The sequence below is a fragment of the Lepidochelys olivacea genome, assembly GCF_965140295.1.
Source record: "Lepidochelys olivacea isolate rLepOli2 genome assembly, chromosome: 7".
Taxonomy (NCBI): domain Eukaryota; kingdom Metazoa; phylum Chordata; order Testudines; family Cheloniidae; genus Lepidochelys; species Lepidochelys olivacea.
In genome coordinates this window covers 33920708-33939540 of record NC_140417.1, presented here as the reverse complement: position 1 = coordinate 33939540, position 18833 = coordinate 33920708, and the positions used below count along the sequence as shown (strand labels likewise).

At 57.8% G+C, this 18833-nt stretch overlaps 1 protein-coding gene across 4 annotated transcripts; it reads left to right on the top strand.

Moving 5' to 3' along the window:
- The first annotated feature begins 100 nt into the window (after positions 1 to 100).
- On the top strand, positions 101 to 18626 carry MTA2 (metastasis associated 1 family member 2). 4 transcript variants are annotated; one of them, XM_084634042.1, is made up of 18 exons: positions 106 to 286; positions 2537 to 2604; positions 3099 to 3192; positions 5097 to 5214; positions 5521 to 5584; positions 5840 to 5957; positions 6149 to 6251; positions 6336 to 6435; positions 6764 to 6952; positions 7231 to 7305; positions 7417 to 7475; positions 7738 to 7835; positions 8022 to 8161; positions 8574 to 8802; positions 8878 to 8967; positions 16857 to 16975; positions 17269 to 17417; positions 17922 to 18626. In XM_084634042.1, the coding sequence occupies exons 1-18, from the start codon at positions 259 to 261 to the stop codon at positions 18091 to 18093; spliced, it is 2013 nt and encodes a 670-aa protein (XP_084490168.1). In that variant the 5' UTR covers positions 106 to 258; the 3' UTR covers positions 18094 to 18626. The 4 variants fall into 4 exon arrangements, with proteins under 4 accessions (XP_084490170.1, XP_084490169.1, XP_084490167.1 ...); XM_084634043.1 differs by lacking the exon at positions 17269 to 17417 and having other exon boundaries at positions 103 to 286; XM_084634041.1 differs by having other exon boundaries at positions 104 to 286; positions 8574 to 8967.
- The last annotated feature ends 207 nt before the right edge of the window (positions 18627 to 18833 follow it).

Genomic DNA, 18833 nt, shown 5'->3' with positions numbered 1-18833 from the left:
AGACCCGATTTCGTCCCGAAGCCGCCTCGGATATTTCCGAGCCTCCCCGATCCTTTCCCGGAGATCCCCGAAGCGTGGCCGGAGGCGGCCGGAGGCGCCCGAAGCCGCCTGGCCCCGGCCTTGCGTGAGGAGGAGGCGGCGGCGGCGGCGGCGCGGCGAAGCGGGAGGAGATGAAGAGCGGCCGGGAGCGGGGCTAGCGAGGGCCCGAGCGGAGCCGGACGGAAACCCCCCCCCTTTCCCCCATCGCGCGGCGGGGCCATGGCGGCCAATATGTACCGGGTGGGGGGTGAGTCTGGGGCCGGGGGGGGTCAGTGGGGGGGCTGGGCGGTGAGTGCGGGGAGCCGCGGGGGGCTGAGGGAGCGGGGCGGAGCAGGGCGGTGCTGGGGCGCCCCCAGGAGGGTGGCGCTGCGGGGCAGTGGGTGGGCTGGAGGTGTCAGAGTGGGGGGAAGCGGAGCCGGACGGGGCGGTGTGTCCCCGGCACTAGCGGATTGGGGGGGCTCGGAGGTCCTGGCGGGGGTTATGGACGGTGGGGGGAGGATGCCCACCTAGTGCCCTAGAGGAAGAGGCTGTTCTCCCCCCACATGCTGCGCCCCTGTGTCGCGGAGGGGGCTGACCCATAGGGAACAGGCTGTGTGGGGGGTGGCAAGGAGCGGGTTTGTTATGTGGGGCTTGGGGGGTTGTTATAGGGTGGGGGCGCTGTGGGTTAGGGAGGTGGTTTCATCAGGTATGGGGTGTTCACGGCCTCTGGAGGCCCTGGGGCAGTTGGGGGGATCAGGTTGGGGGGGAAGTGGACAATGGGGGTAAAGGATGATGGGCTAGTTATATGGGGGCAGGGGAGTCTGGTGTAGTGAGCTGGTGGCATGGTGTGAAGAAGTTCAGGGACTGTGGGGAAATAGGGCACTTGGGGTTCTGGCTGGTGGGTTGGGCTGGTTATTTGGGGATGAGGTCGGTTGTGGGGGGAGCTGGCAGATTATGGGGTGGAGGGAATCCTTGAGGGGGCAGCAAGTTTGGTTACACGAGGTAAGGGAATTCACCGGGTGTGGGGCCCATAGGGGGTCCAGGGCAGTGAGCTGGTTTATGGAGTACAGGACTTGGTGAGCTGTGGGTATGGCTGGTGGGGGAGCAATTGGGGAATGGGGGTCAGTGAGGTGTTTATATGTGGTCAGGAGTTTTTTGGGGTGTACATGGAGCAGTTGACCAAGTGGTGTGTGAGGTGCTTGGGAGAAGAGTCTGGGGGGATCTTGTTGTGGGGAGGCCAGGGGGGCAGGTTATGTGTGGGGCAGTTTGGGGGCGTGGGTTTCGAGGGCTGGGTGAGGTGTATGTAGTTTTGGGGCTGTTGGGGGTGGATATGGGCTATGGGAGGGGGAGGCCTGGTTGGGGGACGTTGTGTGTGGTAGTTTGGGGGTCTGGTTATGGGGGTGGTGTGTGGAGCAGTTGGGGAGTGGGTTGGGAGGTGGGGACAGTTGTGCAACATCTCATTTTAGAGCAGTTGGGGTTGGCTTGTGTGGAATCTGGTTGAGGAGGTCAGGGGGTTGGGGGATCTGATTTAGGGCACTTGCAGGGGCCAGGCTGCCCAGGAGACCCGTTCCCTGGTCCCTGCGTTTGAGCATGTGCTGAGGAGCCTGGGGGCATTGGTGCTGCACTTGAGGAGTGGCACTTTGGGGGAAGGGTCTCTCCTTCCTGATGGCTCTATTTATAACGTCTTCCCCTTGTGCTGACTCTGGGGTGTGTCTCACGAGGGGGGTCTGATCTCACACTGAGATCCTCTTGCTGTTGTACTACTTTGAGGGGTGGGGGTGGGGGGCTGTCTCCTCCTGTCCTTACAGCGTTGTGCCTACACCAGTATGTGGCTGCTCCACTGCCTGGGCACTGTGGCTCAGCTACCTCCCGAGCCTGGTAAATGCTGCCCAGGCCTAGCTATTGCTGTTCCAGGCTGGAACCTAGCACCAGGCACTGGCAATGCTGCCCTTAGGCTGGGCCCTGTCCATGCAGATGTTTGGCAGGTGGTGCCAGCATGGGGGTGCTGCCTGGTGCCTGGCTGGGAGTGGCGGGGGGGGGGGTCTGGGTGCTACAGAGGGTGGGGTAGGAACTTGGCCCCTGCTCTGGGATGCTGCAGCCTGGGCAATGTTGCCCATGTCGGCAAGTGGCTGCGGATGGGAGGAATGTGTTGCTGCCTGCTGCTGTACTGCCTGGTGGGATGGAGACTGGGAGAGGAACTCCCCCTTTGGGGGCTGCCTTGCTACTGCTGTTTCAGGGCCTGGCTTAGGGTGGGGGCAGGAAACCCCATGGATACACAGGGTGCTTGGCAGGCGATATGAAACAGTTGGGGCAGTCTAGGTGAGGCAGCCCCATGGGGGAGGAGATGAATGCCCCGTTGGGAGAAGGTGGCACTGGGGTGGAGACTGAAGGTGGTGGTGTGCCCCCATGGGGACGGGTGGCTCGTTTGATGGCTCTGAGCGTTCAGCCTGTCCTTCCTGGGTGCCTGCCTGTTCTCCTGATTTCCCTCTGACGGCTTTGGTCTCAATTCTCTCTGCAGATTATGTCTATTTTGAGAATTCCTCCAGTAACCCCTACCTCGTCCGGCGCATCGAGGAGCTCAACAAGGTCAGCGGCCATGGGACCACACCCAGAGACACCCCCCACCCCATCTCCTGCACACACCCGTTAGGGCCACAGAACCATAGCCAGTACCTGTATGCTCACCCCCACCAGCTGTGCACCTGAGACCCACCCCCTCCACCTCCCTCGGGCTGCAGGACTAGAGCTAGACATCCATACCCGCTCTCACACCAGAGAGCCACAGCCAGACCCCCTCCCTCACCAAATCCTCCCTTCGGGGATTTGCAGCCATACCCTTCTCTACAGGAGGGACCCATTGGCCAGATTGCAAGGTTGCACCTGAGGGCACCGCAGCCTCTCTGAGCCTGCCATTTGTAAGTACAGGAGGGAAATGGGATCACCTGGCGGTTGCCTCGGTACCCCATCTGGGAGGCTGCACCGAGTGCTGTGTCCAGGGCGTGGGAGTGGTGAGGAGCAACTCCCAGGGGAACAGCAGTGCCAGCTCCTCCCCTCAGGCAGCGTCCTGCTCTCATCCCCAGACAGCCAATGGCAATGTGGAGGCCAAGGTGGTGTGTCTCTTCCGGCGACGGGATATCTCCAGCAGCCTCAACAGCCTGGCTGACAGCAACGCTCGTGAGTGCTGGGGCCCATCCCCATAGCCCTGCTGGCAGGCCCAGGGCCTCTGGGGGTCTTCTCAGGGGGTGAATGGAGTGGGGTAGAGGTCTTGGGGGGTTATTAGGGCTGTCTCAGGCTAGCAGGGGGTGGGTGTATCTTTGGGGATGAAGTTGTAGGGGCATGCATAGGGTTGTTGGGGAGCAGTGGATCTGTCTCAGTTGAGGAGTCTTGGCCACTGGGATGTGTGTGTGTGGCCTATCGGGGGGCAGTGGGGCATGTGTGGGGTGGGGCTGGTTGGGGGAAGATTATGGCCCCATGCCTATGATGCAGGGCAGACATGCTGCAGATCTGCTGCCGCCTAGAGCTTGTGGGTGAAAGGCCGCACCACCTGCCCCTCCCTGGGCAGCTCCCTGCCTGCCTGGCTAGGAGAGCTGCCAGCTCCTTCCCCTCCCCTCCGCCTAGGCTGCAGGCACTGGGAAAGAGTGGCACTAATGCTTGTCATTCGTGGTTTGGGACAGGGAGTGTCTCTGGGGTGATGAGCCCCCCAGCACACAATATAGTCTGGGTCCCACGTCCTCCTCCTCCTTGTCTCACGCCTATTCACCCTGCACTGGGCAGTGCCCAAGGGTCTGTGAAGGGTCTTGCAGGTGCCAAGACTTTGACCTTTCTCCCCAAGAGCACTGGTGTCAAACACACAATTGGCAAATGCAACTGTGGAGACAGAGTCTAGGGTGTGTGTGTGTGTGTGGGGGGGTATGTTAGTTCATTTCCCAGCCCAGAGCTGGGGTAGCAGGGGGCTGCAGATTGGGAGTGAGGGGCACCAGCAGAGCTGTGGGGGAGGGGCTGCCATAGCAGAGGACTGTGGGTCTGGAGTGAGAGGTGCCGGGGGTGGAACTTGCCCAGCTCTCCCTAGCGCCTCATGTATGAGGCTGGTGCAACATGGAGGCCATGGGCAGTGCAGGGTTAACAGGCCGTGGGAGCTCTTCCGGTTGGGGCCTGTGCTAGCTGCTCGCCTGGGCTTGGGGTTTCCGGGCCTGTTCAGTGGGGGCCACCCTTGACTCTGCCCCAGTGGGGTAGGTGAGGAGTGGGACTGGGTCCCAGGGGGCTGCCCCCACCTACCCTGCCCCCACCCCACAGGGCTTCCTGAACACATGAGCAGGGGTGGAATCAGTGCCGTCCCCCACTGGGCTGCTGCCAAGTGCTGGAGACAGTGGGGCTGGGAGAACAATGAGCTTTTTGGCGGTGGTGCAGCTTGGCCACTTCCTGCTGTGGGGAGTGGGGGATGGGCCTCTGAGGATAGGGGGGCAGCGTGCTTTGCTGGGGGGAGGGTTCTTGGGGGGGGTGCATTCTGCTCTTGGGCAGTGGGCGGGGGTTAACCTAAGGCCGCGCTGTGTTCCCGGGGTTATTGGGGGGGGACATGACACTCTGCTTTTCAGCACAGGAAGGGTTAACCCCAGGCAGGTGCTCTGCTCCAGGGGGAGTTATGGGTGCTCCCGGGCAGGGAGGGGACAGTTAATCCTGGGGGTTGCCCTGTTCTTGGCAGGGTGGTGTGCTGTGAAGCTGTGGAGGTGGTAGGAAGGGGAGGATTCAGCCTGGGGGCTGAATGCGGGGGTAGGGCAGTACTCTCTGCTCCTGGGGGATAGAGTGGGTGATGGGAGCAGCAGGGCTTTGCTCCTGAGACAGTGGTGGGGCTGGGGGCTCTGTGGGAGCTCTCTGTCGGGGGGGGAAGTGGTGAGGTTGGGGGCTTTCCATCGGGGAAGGGGTATCTGGGGGCTCTGTGGGGGCGCTCTGTCAGGGGACGGTGGTGGGGCTGGGGGCTCTGTGGGAGCTCTCTGTCAGGGGACGGTGGTGGGGCTGGGGGCTCTCTGTCGGGGGGGTAGGTGGTGAGGCTGGGAGCCCCTGACCCTCGTGTCCTGCCACAGGCGAGTTTGAGGAGGAGTCGAAGCAGCCGGGGGTGTCCGAGCAGCAGCGGCACCAGCTGAAGCATCGCGAGCTCTTCCTGTCGCGCCAGTTTGAGTCACTGCCAGCCACCCACATACGGTGCGTGGGGGCTGGGCACAGGGGCTAGGGCTCTTCTGAGGGAGGGGCCTTCCTTGGCCTGGGGGGCCTTATCCTGGATTTTGTGCCTCCCTGTTGCCATCTCCCGACTCTGTGCCCTCTGGAGAAGCCCAGCACCAGGCCCGCTGCACAGGGAAGGGTGTGAGCCCGGAGCAGCAGCTCTTTGGGGCTGGCTCTGTGCTGCTGCTGCTGGGTCCGGCGGGATGTGGGGATCCCTCAGGGCCCCAATCCGGGGCATGGGGAGCCATGGGGCCAGCCTGTGACGTGCCCTATGCTTGGTCCCTGCAGGGGGAAATGCAGCGTCACGCTGCTCAATGAGACTGACATCCTCAGCCAGTACCTGGAGAAGGAGGTGAGGAGCTGGGCCTGTGGAGGGGCTTGGCCTGCATGGGTTGAGGGGCTGCGATCAGCCCCCTGGAACTGGTCAGGGATTGGGGGCAGGGAGGAAGGAGGACTTGCCCCCTGGCCTGGCTGCAGGTGAGAAGGGTTGAAACCAGGGCAGAGCTCTCTCTTGTGAGGGATGGGAAGAGCTGTTTCTGGGTGGGGCAGGGTTGGGGGAGGCCAGTCTGCTGGGGTGCCCTGCCTCACCCCTCTGCCCCTCCCCCAGGACTGCTTCTTCTACTCGCTGGTCTTTGACCCTGTCCAGAAGACGCTTCTGGCCGACCAGGGGGAGATCCGGGTCGGCTGCAAGTACCAAGCTGAGATCCCTGACCGGCTGGCTGAAGGTGATGGGAAAGGGTGTCTCCTGGACTGATCTGTGCCCCTGGGGGAAGTCAGCCTTGCTCTTTGGGGGAGCCGCGACCCGGGGGGGAGGTCCTCAATGCCCTAGGGGAGCTGTGTGCCTTGCCTGCCCCCTCTCAGGGTGGAGGGGGGAAGAGATGCAGCATCGTCTTTTCTGACTGGCCCCTCCCCACAGGCGAGTCGGACAATCGGAACCAGCAGAAGATGGAGATGAAGGTCTGGGACCCCGACAACCCACTGACTGACCGGCAGATCGACCAATTCTTGGTGGTGGCTCGGTGAGACTGGGGGGGTGGGGGTCTCTTGGTTCACGTGGGGCCTCCTTGGGCTCTGGGTCGTTGCTAACCTGTGTCCCTCCCCAGGGCCGTCGGGACCTTTGCTCGAGCTCTGGATTGCAGCAGTTCCATCCGGCAGCCCAGTCTGCACATGAGTGCAGCCGCCGCCTCCCGGGATATTACGCTGGTGAGAGGGAGATGGGGGGCAGGGAACAGGCTGTGTGTTGTCTGAGTTCTATAGTCCATTTGTGGGGTGTCCCTATCCCCACTGGCTGCTGGCGGGGCCCCTACAGCCCCAGGTGACTCACTGGATGTTACGGGGGCTTCTGGAGCTGCCTCAACCCTCCTGACTCAAAGCTGGGGGGCTTGGGTTGCCCCCTGCCCAGAGGGTTGAGAGACGTAACCCCTGGGGAACATTGCACTCCTCTCATGGGGTGCTGGGGTGGTGGCTCCGGGCCTCGTGTGACTCCCAGCAGCAAGGAGCAACAGCCTGCTGACAGGCCCCTTCCCTGCAGTTCCACGCCATGGACACGCTGCAGCGGAATGGCTATGACCTGGCCAAGGCCATGTCGACGCTTGTGCCCCAGGGGGGCCCAGTGTTGTGCCGTGACGAGATGGAGGAGTGGTCAGCCTCAGAGGCCATGCTCTTTGAGGAGGCGCTGGAGAAGTACGGCAAGGACTTCAATGACATCCGACAGGACTTTGTGAGTGGGGATGGGGGGAGGGATCCGCCTGGGACCAGCTCTAAGTCCCTCCTTTGTGGGGGTTGTAAGAACCTCCCAGGCACCCGCACTGGACTGCTCCATCTTGGGGGGGATATGAACCCAGGAGAGGGGCTGGGAGCCCTGGAGATTGATCCTGCACTGGCTCGGGTGTGCGGGGGGTGCTGTGGCACTGCTGTCTCCCTCCCACCCCATGCCTCCAGGGGCTGGGTGTGTGGGGCTTTCCTGGTGCTGTCTGACCACCTCTGTGGCCCTTGCAGCTGCCCTGGAAGTCCCTGGCCAGCATCGTGCAGTTCTACTACATGTGGAAAACCACCGACCGCTACATCCAGCAGGTGAGCTAGGCCCAGGAGGTGGGGGGGCTCTGGGGCTGTGCCTTGCTCCTACTGGAGGCGAGTGATGGGGCCCTGTTTCCTCCCCTGCTTAGGCTGTGTCTCTGTTTGCAGAAAAGGTTGAAGGCAGCTGAAGCTGACAGCAAACTGAAGCAGGTCTACATCCCTACCTAGTAAGTATGGCGGGGGGGGTCACCTCAACTGAGTGTGAGCATGGGGGAGAGGGGGGTCACCCCCTGCCCCCAGTGTGAGCATGTGGAGGAGTTAGGACCAGAGGCTAGGCCTGGGGGAGGGGCTATGTCCCCTTCTAGTGGGGGGCTGGGATAAAAGGGGCCTGTCCCATGTGCTGTGGAGAGCAGGCCACCTGCCCTCCCCCTAGGTGGGGGGGGGCTGGAGATGGAGTTGGGTGTGACATCGTCTCTTCTCCCCTGGCAGCACTAAACCTAACCCCAATCAGATCATCTCGGTGGGCTCCAAGCCTGGCATGAACGGGGCTGGCTTCCAGAAGGGGCTGACCTGCGAGAGCTGCCACAGTGAGTGCTGATGTGGGGCTCCAAGGGGTGGGGGTGTCTGTGCCCAGTCCTGGGGATGGAGGGCCCTGACTGCTGCCATGGATCTTGTCCCAGGAGAGGGGAACGGGTCCCTGGGCCTGCCTGCCAGCGGGTTGCTCAGCTGTGGAGTCCCCTTCCCCTAATGCTGCAGTCTCTTCTCTCCCTCAGCCACCCAGTCAGCACAGTGGTATGCCTGGGGCCCGCCCAACATGCAATGCCGCCTTTGTGCCTCCTGCTGGATCTACTGGAAGAAATACGGGGGGCTGAAGACCCCGACGCAGCTGGAGGGAGCCGCCCGCAGCGCCACGGTAATGCCTGCTGAGAGGCATGGGCATGGCACCACGGTAACACCTCCCAGGGGCTGGGCATGCAGGGCACTGACAGTGTTGTGGCAATCCCTGCCTGGGGGCATAGGAATGCAGGGAGCTGCATGCAGTGCCTTGGTAATGCCTGCTGGAGTGGATGGGCATGGGTGCAGCCATCCATGGTTAATGCCTGCATTGGGGGCTGGGTGTGGGGGGCAGAGGTGTTAGGCTACACTGAGGAGGCCCTCATTTCTTGTGGTCCGAGGGGGGTGCATACCCCACAGGGTGAGATCTGGGAACTGCCAGCACTGAGCCTTGGGCTCCTCTGTCTCACCTGTGCTGGGTTGTGTCCCTGCCCCCAGGCTCTCCCAGTGTCCCATGCTGGGCCCTGACCACCTACCCTTCTGTGTCACAGGAGCCGCACTCCAGGGGCCACATGTCAAGGCCTGAAGCCCAGAGCCTTTCTCCCTACACAACCAGCGCCAACCGGGCCAAGCTGCTGGCCAAGAACCGCCAGACCTTCCTGCTGCAGACCACCAAGCTGACCCGCATTGCCCGCCGCATGTGTCGCGACATCCTGCAGCCACGCCGTGCTGCCCGGCGCCCCTATGCCCCTATCAATGCCAACGCCATCAAGGCTGAGTGTACGTGTGCAGGGCTGGGAGGGAGGACATCATGGGCTCCCCCATCTCACACCCGCACTCTGCTTCCCTCCGTAGGCTCTATCCGGCTACCCAAGGCAGCCAAGACTCCCCTGAAGATTCACCCCCTGGTGCGGCTGCCGCTGGCCACCATCGTCAAGGAGCTGGGTAAGGGTCTTGGGCACAGAGCTCTAGGCACAGCAGGGAGAGCCCAGCTTGGGAGGACTGAGGCTTGCAGCCCCACACCTGCCTGGCTCCCCATGCCCCACACCAGCCCTTTCCCTCTGGGGATGGGGGTAACTCCTCAGACCCCATTGACCGGACAGCACTGCTCTCCACTTGAACAGGGCTGTTGCTCCACTGTCTTTGAGTGCTTGTCTGAGGATCCCACTCTAGGTGCATCTGCATGCCCCTGGCATAAAGGGCAGAGTGGATGCAACCGTCCCTCAGTTCCTCTTGCTGCCCCTGGCAGTGAGATGGAGCCAGGCTGTGGCTGCCTGCTGCGTTCGGCATGTTTCCTAGTGGTAGATAGGTCACGTTAATCCCTTAAATGCTTTTTTCCCTTAGTTTTCTTAGCGATCCCCTCCCCACTCCTCCCAAGTTCCTTATTTTTCTTCGGTGCTTTGTGGATTGAAGGCCCTCAAGTTTTCCATCCTGTGTGTGTTCCCCTTTCCCATGGACATGGCCCTTAACTGTCTGCCTAGGCGAGACCTGTATCTGGTTGGTGCACTCTACTGGTCCTTCTTGTCAACAAGACAATCATGGACACTTGGCTGAAATGCTTCCTTCTGGAGCAGTTGGGGGTGCTTTGAACCCAAAAGAACGGGTATCAGGCTCCACGCAAGACCTTCCACTTCAAGTCCCTGGCAGTCACTGCTGCTGGCAGCTGGGATGCAGCTCCTGAGACCAGTACCGTTGGGGGGAATCTGAAATGGTACCAATGGGCCAGCCACAGCTGCCAAAAGTCAGCTTGGCATCACTGGCTGTTCCAGTGCTGACGACTGGTTCTATGTCCTCCCCTCTGAGGCAGAATTGCCCAGAACACCAGACCACACATGGCTCCAGGCACCAATCTACCTTCCCTGAACCAGGAGGTACCGAGAGGCCTAAGAAAAGTCCTTGGCCTTCGGTTCCCTCCCTCTCAGAATCCAGGGGCAAGTGACAAGGAATCGAGTGGTCCAGCACCCGTGTGTGGTACTAAAATGACAGATTTGTCGGCACTGGAACTGTCGGCACCACTGATAGACTCCAACAGTTTCTGGCGTTGGGAGTTGCTACTCCTCTGGTCCCAAGGATGCTACACACAGAACAGTCTTCAACAGCTGTACTGACACACCGGCCAAGAGGTCATGCTGTTGTCACAGGAAATCTCCTCTCCCTCTCCAGACCTCACCACTTCCTCCTGCCCATATACCGGGCTCTGAGAAGGGTTCCTCTCCAGTGAGCACCAGAGCGCTGGTCTGTTCTCTGGCACCCACCTCCATGGCAATGGTCTGACCAGCCCCACTCTTACAGCTCTCCACTGTGGCAGTACTCGGCTCTGCTCTGAAAATCCTCCAGAAGTGGCTCTCCCTCTAGCACACTGGCAAGCAGAGAATGTTCCACTTTCCTGCAGCTTTGACTACAAGGCCTCCTTGAGACACGACCCAGATCCCTTGGCCGTGAGACGCTTGAAGGGTTAGAGATGAGGAAGAACATCCTGCAGAGGAGGGAGAGACAGGTCCTGAAACTGAGGAGCAGTGTCCCCAACCTCTCCTATAGATCCCTCCTTGTCTCACTTGATGCAGCGGTCTCTGCTCTGGATGCCTACAGAGTATTTCAGGAGCAGACTACTCAGACTCTGATGCCCTAGAAACTGAGACCTCAATGATCCAAGACCCCTCATTCCCCAGACTATTCGACAACTCTGCTCTGGGCAGGATGGTGATGCCAGTTGGGAAGGGCACAGTGGAGCCAGCCACAGATCTCTGGAAGCCCCTGGGTACCATCACCCGAACTTCAAAGCAAACAGAGAAAAGAGAGATCAAGTTCTGCAGAAGGGAGCTGAGAAGTTCTACTCCCTCCTGGTCCCTGGATCCCTGGTGGTCTTGGAAGGAGAGAGACAGACAATGTGGTCCACTGATGTCTACTCTGAAAGACAAAACCCTGGATAGGAGATACGACCTCTCTGGGGTAGAAAAGCTTATTCCTCTGCCTTGCCCCACGTACAGATAGCAAATTACCAAGCACTGTTCTGAGTTGGACTCTAACTTAGGAGAAAGTAGCTCCCTTTATCAGTAGACTTTAAGAGGATAGACAGTATCTAAAGGCAATAACATCTGTCACTGGTGCAAACATCTCTCCAAGCAGCTGCTTTGGATATGCAGCTAGATCCATGGCTGTGGCAGTCACCACATGGCTACAAGCACCAAGTGTCCCAAAGGAGTTGCAGAACACCATTTCAGAGCGTCTGTTCAAGAGATATTTAGCCCCTGTACTACGATGTTCTACATTCCCTGGATGGTTCCAGATACCTGCTGCGATCATTGGGCATTTGCACCCCGGCCTCCCGAAGGAAGCCGGAACAGCCATCTTCTTGCAGTGACAGCCTAGATTTTCTCGTCCACCACTAGCCATCCTAACTTCATTGTCTAGGGAGCAGTTCGACACACAGGTCAAGGGTCACAATCCAGAGCGGCTTTCCCCAACCTTATCTTGGGATGCCCCCTTTATTCACTCTGATGTGGAGTGAAGTAATAACTGACCAAGGGGTACTAATAAGTCCTCTCCCAGGGTACTCCCATTCCAGTCTCTACCCCCTTTCCTATCCCTCTCCAGAGACCCTTCTCATGAAAACCAATTGCAAGTGGCCTCCCTGCTTTGCCTAGGAGCAGGGAAGAGATTTCTACTCCTGATAGTTCTTTATTCCAAGAAAAAAGGGGGTCCACGTCCCATCTTCAACTTGAGAGGACCGAACAGACACACATGCATCTTCCTGGATGGCAACGCTCAGATCCCTCATCCCTTCGTTACAGGCTCAAGGCTGGTTTGTGGTTCCAGACTTACAGGATGCGCCCTTCCTGTGGGCTAGAGTGATTGTGCTATGGAAGTGCCTCTGACTGACAGTGGGGGGACAACCATTATCATTGCAAGGTGCTGACCTTTGGTCTCTTCAGAGGACCAAGAGTCTTCACAAAGTAGCTGGTGGTGGCCATGCATCTGAAGATACAGAGCATGGATGTCTAGGCAGCCCCAACAGGAAGTCTCCCTAGATTCTGTCCTTGGCCTGTTCAAGAAACTCGACCTTATAGAACTAACTGGAAGGGAATTTACTAGGTCATCTAGTCCAGTCTCCTGCACTCAAGAGGAGTAATAACTAGACCATCCCTGACAGGCGTTTGTCTAACCTGCTCTTAAAAACCTCCAATGATGGAGATTCTACAGCCTCCCTAGGCAATTTGTTCCAGTGCTTAACCACCCTGCCAAGCAGTTTTTCCTAATGTCCAACCTAAACCTCCCTTGGTGCAATTTAAGCCCATTGCTTCTTGGCCTATCCTCTGAGGTTAACAAGAACAATTTACCTCCCTCCTCCTTGCAACAACCTTTTATGTACTTGAAAACTGTTATCATGTCCGTCCGTCCATCCCTGTCTTCTCCAGACTAAACAAACCTAATTTTTTCAGTCTTCCCTCATAGGTCATGTTTTCTAGACATTTAATCATTTTTGTTGCTCTTCTCTGGACTTTCTCCAGTTTGTCCACGTTTCCTGAAATGTGGTGCCTAGAACTGGATACAGTATTCCAGCTGAGGCCTTATCAGCATGGAGTAGAGAGGAACAGTTACTTCTCATGTCTTGCTTACAACACTCCTGCTAATACATCCCAGACGGATGTTTTCCTTTTTTGCAATATTACATTGTTGACTCATATTTAGCTTATGATCACCTATGACCCCCCCAGATCCCTTTCTGCAGTACTCCTTCTGAGGCAGTCATTTCCCATTTTGTATGTGTGCAACTGATTGTTCCTTCCTAAGTGGAGTACTTTGTATTTGTACTTATTGAATTTCATCCTACGTACTTCAGAGCAGTTGTCCAGATCATTTTGAATTTCAGTCCTATCGTCGAAAGCACTTGCAACCCCTCCTAGCTTGGTATTGTGTGCAAACTTTATAAGTGTACTCTCTATGCCATTATCTAAATCATTGATGAAGATATTGAACAGAACCGGACCCAGACCTGATCCCTGCAGGACCCCTCTTGTTATGCCCTTCCAGCTTGACTGTGAACCACTGATAACTACTCTCTGGGAACTGTTTTCCAACTGGTTATGCACCCACCTTATAGTAGCTCCATTTTAGGTCAGGGGTCGGCAACCTATGGCACACGTGCCAAAGATGGCATGTAAGCCAATTTTTAATGGCACGCTGCTGTCTGACCCCGGCAGACAGCAATGTGCCATTAAAAATCCTGCCCGGCCCGGCCCGCTCTTCTCCGCCCCCTGCCCACCGCTCTCTCCTTGCAGGGCAGGCAAACTTCCCCCTCCCCCTGCCTCTTCCCCCAGTGTGCTGGGTTCCTGCCCCTCCTCCTCTTCCTCCCTGCCGCCAATCAGCTGACGGCCCTTGCTATGGAGGGGGAGAAGCGGAGCCGCAGCATGTTCTCTGCTCTGGAGACCTTGGGAAAGGGGGTGGAATCAGTATATCCCCTCCAGCCCCCTGCTGTGAGTCACTCAGGGCAGGGGGCTGGTAGCACCCCCACAACCCCAGCCCACACCCCCAGCCCCTTGCCCTGACTCTTGTGCCCCCCACATCCCCACCCCACCCTGAGCACCACACGGGAGCTCCTGCACGCGCCCCCATTCCCACCTGCACCCCTCAAACCAAATGGGAACCGCCCAGGTAAGCGCTCCACACCCAAACCTCCTGCCCCACCCCTGAGCCCCTCCCTCATTCTAGCTCCTGGTCAGACCCTGCACCCCAACCCCCAGCCTGCTCCTTCACCCCCAGCCCTGTTCTCAGCACACTCCCACCCTCATCTCAGTGCAGAGAGAGGAAGAGAATGGCTAGAACCAGGGAGAAGGTAGGTATCTACTCTATGTGGACAGGGCCGGGACCCCAGACCGGTAGAGGGCTGAGCGGGGCCGGCAGCCGGGACCCTGGCTGGCAGGAGCTGGCAGACGGGACCCTGGCTGGCAGTGGGCTGAGCCACTCAGTCCACTGCCGGTCTGGGGTTCTGGCTGCCGGCCCCTTGCCAGCTGGGGTCCCAGCCGGAGGCCCCAGTCAGCCCGCTGCTGGCCTAGGTGAATGGAACCCCAGGCCGGCAGCGGGCTGAGCAGGACAGTGATGTAAGATCAACATTTTAATTTAATTTTGAATGAAGCTTCTTAAACATTTTGAAAACCTTGTTTACTTTACATACGACAATAGTTTAGTTATATAATATATAGACTTATAGAGAGAGACCTTCTAAAAAACGTTAACATGTATTACTGGCACGCAAAATCTTAAATTAAAGTGAGTAAATGAAGACTCGACACACCACTTCTGAAAGGTTGCTGACCCCTAATTTAGGTTATATTTCCCTAGTTTGTTCATGAGACGGTCATGCACAACAGTATCAAAAGCCTTACTAAAGTCAAGATATATTGCATCTACCGCTTTCTCACTATCCACAAGGCTTGTTACCCTGTCAAAGAAAACTATTAGGTTGGTTTGACAGGATTTATTCTTGACAAATCCATGCTGATTGTAATTTATCACCTTATTATCTTCTAGGTGTTTGCAAATTGATTGCTTAATTATTTGCTCCATTATCTTTCTGGCTACTGAAGTTATGCTGAGTGGTCTGTAATTCCCCAGGTTGTCCTTATTCCCCTTTTTATAGATTGGTACTATTTTTCCCTCTTCCAGGCCTCTGGAATTTCTCCTGTCTTGATGATGATAAACTCCAGCAAATCATCCCACCCCAGATGGTTTATAGTAGCTCTGATTGACTCCCAGTTCATCAGTGGAGTACCTTCCCGAGGAGAGATTTCCCCAGACAATCATCGGCCATTGCAGGGGCCTCAAGCAGTGGTGCACTTTGCTCCCCCGTAGCCTCTGCCTGTGGCACATACTAGTTTAGTCCCCAGAGGGCTGTAATACTTAGTCTAATCCAGGTTATTGAGCCCAATAGCCTGAGTTAATGGGGTGGGGTTGAGTAGTCTGTGCTATACGGGAGGTCAGACTAGATGCTCTCATGGAGGTCCTGGCTTAAACTCTGTGACCTCCCACATCAAATTAAATCAATCAGCCATGGTGAAAACGTGTTCTCAACTCTTAGGCTGCTCTGACATGATGCTGCTAGCCAGGCTTCATCTCCCCCAGCACAGGACTGGCTCAGATTGGTATATTGCCTTACAAGACAGCCATGCACATCATTGTCCCAATTCGTACCATCATCATTAAACTGGTGGACAGAAGCTCTGCATCTCCATCCTTCCACCAACAAAGACCTCAATCCCAGATACTTCTGGGGCAGACTGAGGTGCTCGGATGGACCAACTTCAGATAGGGGAACCATTGTCTCTGGGAGAGATGAGACTGCGTACAAATGTCTCTCTAGTTGCTGGATCTCATTTAAACGTAACCTCTGCCTTCAAGAGCACTACCTGATTGACCTGATATAGTTTCTCAGAACTGTGGCCAGATTCTCCATCCGGACGCAAACATCTAACTACCTGCTTGTGTTGGCTGGCTAAGGGCTGCTGATAGAGCCTGTTCATTGCAAGTCTGAGGACTGATTTTACCAAGCCTAAAGCCCTCAACAAGGAGAACCAACTTCTCACAATGGAGAAGACTCTCTCAGTCTGGAAGCTCCATGCAGCCATGGCTCTTTGGAAAGCCCTGGTCACAAGATTGACTGTCGTCTGCATCTGAATCTCTGTGGACTTTAGATCAGTTCGGTCAAGGTCCACCTTGCAACAGCTAGAGCATGCCAGCCCAGTCCAGTCATGTGGTGTATTCTCTCCCCTACTGTTCCTCCAACAGTTAAAAAGCCAAATAAAGGCCTGGAAGGGCTCATGTTCTCTTCAGCATGTTACTGTCAAAGTAGCTCTTCTGGTGGCCGTTCCGTCAGCCAAGCAGGTGGGCAAACTCCAAGCCCGCTGGCTGCCCCAATATACAATGTTTCATCCAGATCAGGCGGTGGCAAGACTACCTCCTAAAGTTGTTTTAAGATTCCCACTGAATCCAGAGAGTGAATTTCCCTATTTTCTTTCCTAAATACAATTCCTCTTGGGGCAAAAGAAGCAACTCCGCTCTGGAGAGATCTCTAGGGCCCTGATCTCTTACCTAGAAGGACCAGTCTCCCTGCCTTTTGGTTGCATTAAATGGCACCACTAAGGGACAAGTGGTCTCTTCCCAGAGCCCATCTAAATGGTTTCCCCAGTGGATTCCAGTGTTATCACATGGCAGGCGTTCCTTCTCCCCAGGTATCACAGCTTTTTCAGCCAGAAGTTAGGCTGCCTCCTCTGCACGTTTCAAGAACCCTCCTGTTGGAGTAACCCACTGCCCTGTGCCCACAGCTGTGTCCCAGACTGGCCTTTGAGCCCAGAAGCCAGGTTCAGAAAGGCCATGTTCCAATCATTGTTCAGGGCCACTGATGGCACCTGGGAGGGGGGACTGCTGGCCAGTCACCTAGGATGAGATCCATGCAGGGGCACACACAAGGGAACAGAGGGATGGTCACGGCCATACCGTCCTTCATACCCTTAGGTGTGCAGAGAGGGAACATGGACAGGGGCAGGACACTGGCATGGCCCCAACAGGCACCGCTGAGCAAATGATTCCCATCTCGCTTGTGGGGCTCAGACACTTAGAGGGGGATTCCTATCACCACCATCCCCAAGCCCCCCAGTTAATGCAAGGAAAGGAATGCCCAAGGGGAGTTTGACGTGCAGCCCTGCAGGAATCCTCATGGGGGTGCAGTGGGGCATTGTGGTGGGGGAGGGCTGTGTTTGGTTAATATATTGGGGTGGGGAGGATGGGGGAGGGCGGTGAACTAGGCTGTGGGATCCTCATAGTGCTGTCTGGTTTTCCAGCTGCGCAGGCCCCTCTGAAACCAAAAACGCCACGTGGCACCAAGACGCCCATAAACCGGAATCAAATGAGCCAGAACCGGGGTCTGGCCGGCATCGTGGGCAAGAGGGCGTATGACAGTGTGAGTGCCACACACACATACACACACTGTGGGGTGGGGGCAGGGATGGCATGAGTGACCTGGGGGGTCCCCACCCGTGGGTGGGTGCTTGCTGTCAGAACTTCCTGCCTGCGCTCCAGAGCCCCTTCCCAGGGGAGTCGCTGTTCAGGCAACCCCATGGGAGTTAGGTTAGTGGGTCCCAACAGAGGGTGGGGCTCAGCTGATGGCTCTGGTCTGTGATTGGTGTAGGGGTGGGGTCCATGCAGAGGAGGTGGTGAGGCCCAGCTGATGGCTCTGGTCTGTGATTGGTGCAGGTGGCAGGGAGTGGGGTCCCGTTTTCGGCCAATGGCCGGCCCATGACCTCGGGGATGCGGTCGAGTGCCCAGCCAGCTGTCAAGCGTCAGAAGCTGAACCCAGCTGATGCCCCCAACCCTGTTGTCTTCGTGGCCACTAAGGACACCAGGTACCTTGCGGGTGCGGGGCAGAGGGGGCCCCAGGCAATGGGGGGAAGGGGAGCCACTAGGTCACAGAGGACAGGTCCCACCAGGCAATGGGGGAATCATGGCAGATGGGGGGACAGGCAGAGGGGACACTTGGTAATGGGAGGGGATGGGTGGGGCATACCCCAAGACCAACTGGGGGAGAACTGAAGCTCTCAGTTGGATGGGGGGGAAATTGGGGGGGTTTAGTCTCACCCCCACTCTAACCCACTAGTTTTTGAATGGGGAAGGGCATTCCATCTTTTCTCTCCCCGCCACCAACCTCCAGGAGGAGGGCAGGGGCTGTGGCCTCATTCTTGCTGTGACTTGTTGCCCCTCACCGAGCTGAAGGCTCTGTGTGTTGCGGCAGCAGGAGCTAGCTGGCTTGTGCCTGTTCAGACCCAGAGCTGCCTGTGGGGGTATTTGGAGGGGCCCTGAGCCCCTGCTTGCAGGCTGTCCCACTCTGACCTGCTGTCTGTCTCCTGCAGGGCCCTGCGCAAGGCTCTCACCCACCTGGAGATGCGCCGAGCTGCCCGTAGGCCCAACCTGCCACTCAAGGTGAAGCCAGCGCTGCCCATACGGCCTGTGGTAGCGCCGCTGGTGCCGGGGCCCCCGGCCCACCCTGCCAGCACCAGTGAACCCATCATCCTGGAGGACTGAGCCTGGCCCCTCTTCCTGAAGCCGCACCTCCCGTCTCCAGAGCCTGTGTGCGTGGCAGGCTGGGCTGCAGCGCCTGGTTCCACATGGCTTCCCCAGCCCCCTGAGAGATCAGCCCAGGGGTATGGGGTGCAGGGGTGTGGCTTCCACTTTTTTTTAAATTTTTTATTTCCACAAACTCCCCCTCCTTCTTCAGGGCTGGGGTGTTTGTGTCAGGATCTTGGGGGGGGCAGGGGGGGAAGGGGGTTTGAAGTGGGGAGCCAGGGGCTCCATCTGCCCCCTCTCCCCAACTGCAGTTACTTCTTGTCTTTCCTTGTTTCCCTGTGTTGGTTGTGCTGTCTCTGCTCATTTCCCACAAGCCACAGCTCCGCGTCCCCGCTCCCTGAGCCCGTCCCCCCAGCTGGGCCCGGCTCCCCATCCCCCCAGCCGGGCCTGGGTTTTGTACATGATCAGAGAGGAGAATCTGTCTGTTTTTTTAACTCAACCTGTAACCAGTTCTTATAGCAACCAGGAAATAAACCAACGCCTTTTCTTCACCTGCCCGCTGCTGGCGGGGGAGGAGGTGGCTGGGGGCTCACTTGGTTGGGGAGGGACAGGAGATTAATGGAGCCCTCACTTCATGGGGTCTACTGGGAGAAGGGAGGGGACGACTCATGCTGGGCTGCTGCCTTTGGGCAACCTGGTGCTGGTCACATGACTGCATCTCACCCTAAGGCTGGGCCCTATTGTCCCAACTTGGAGGG

Coding starts and splice junctions, on each gene's coding strand:
- MTA2 (XM_084634041.1), top strand. CDS start 259: ATGGCGGCCAATATGTACCGGGTGGGGG. Junction 5,585..5,839: donor GCCAGTACCTGGAGAAGGAG/GTGAGGAGCTGG, acceptor CCCCTCCCCCAG/GACTGCTTCTTCTACTCGCT. Junction 16,976..17,268: donor GCAAGAGGGCGTATGACAGT/GTGAGTGCCACA, acceptor TGATTGGTGCAG/GTGGCAGGGAGTGGGGTCCC.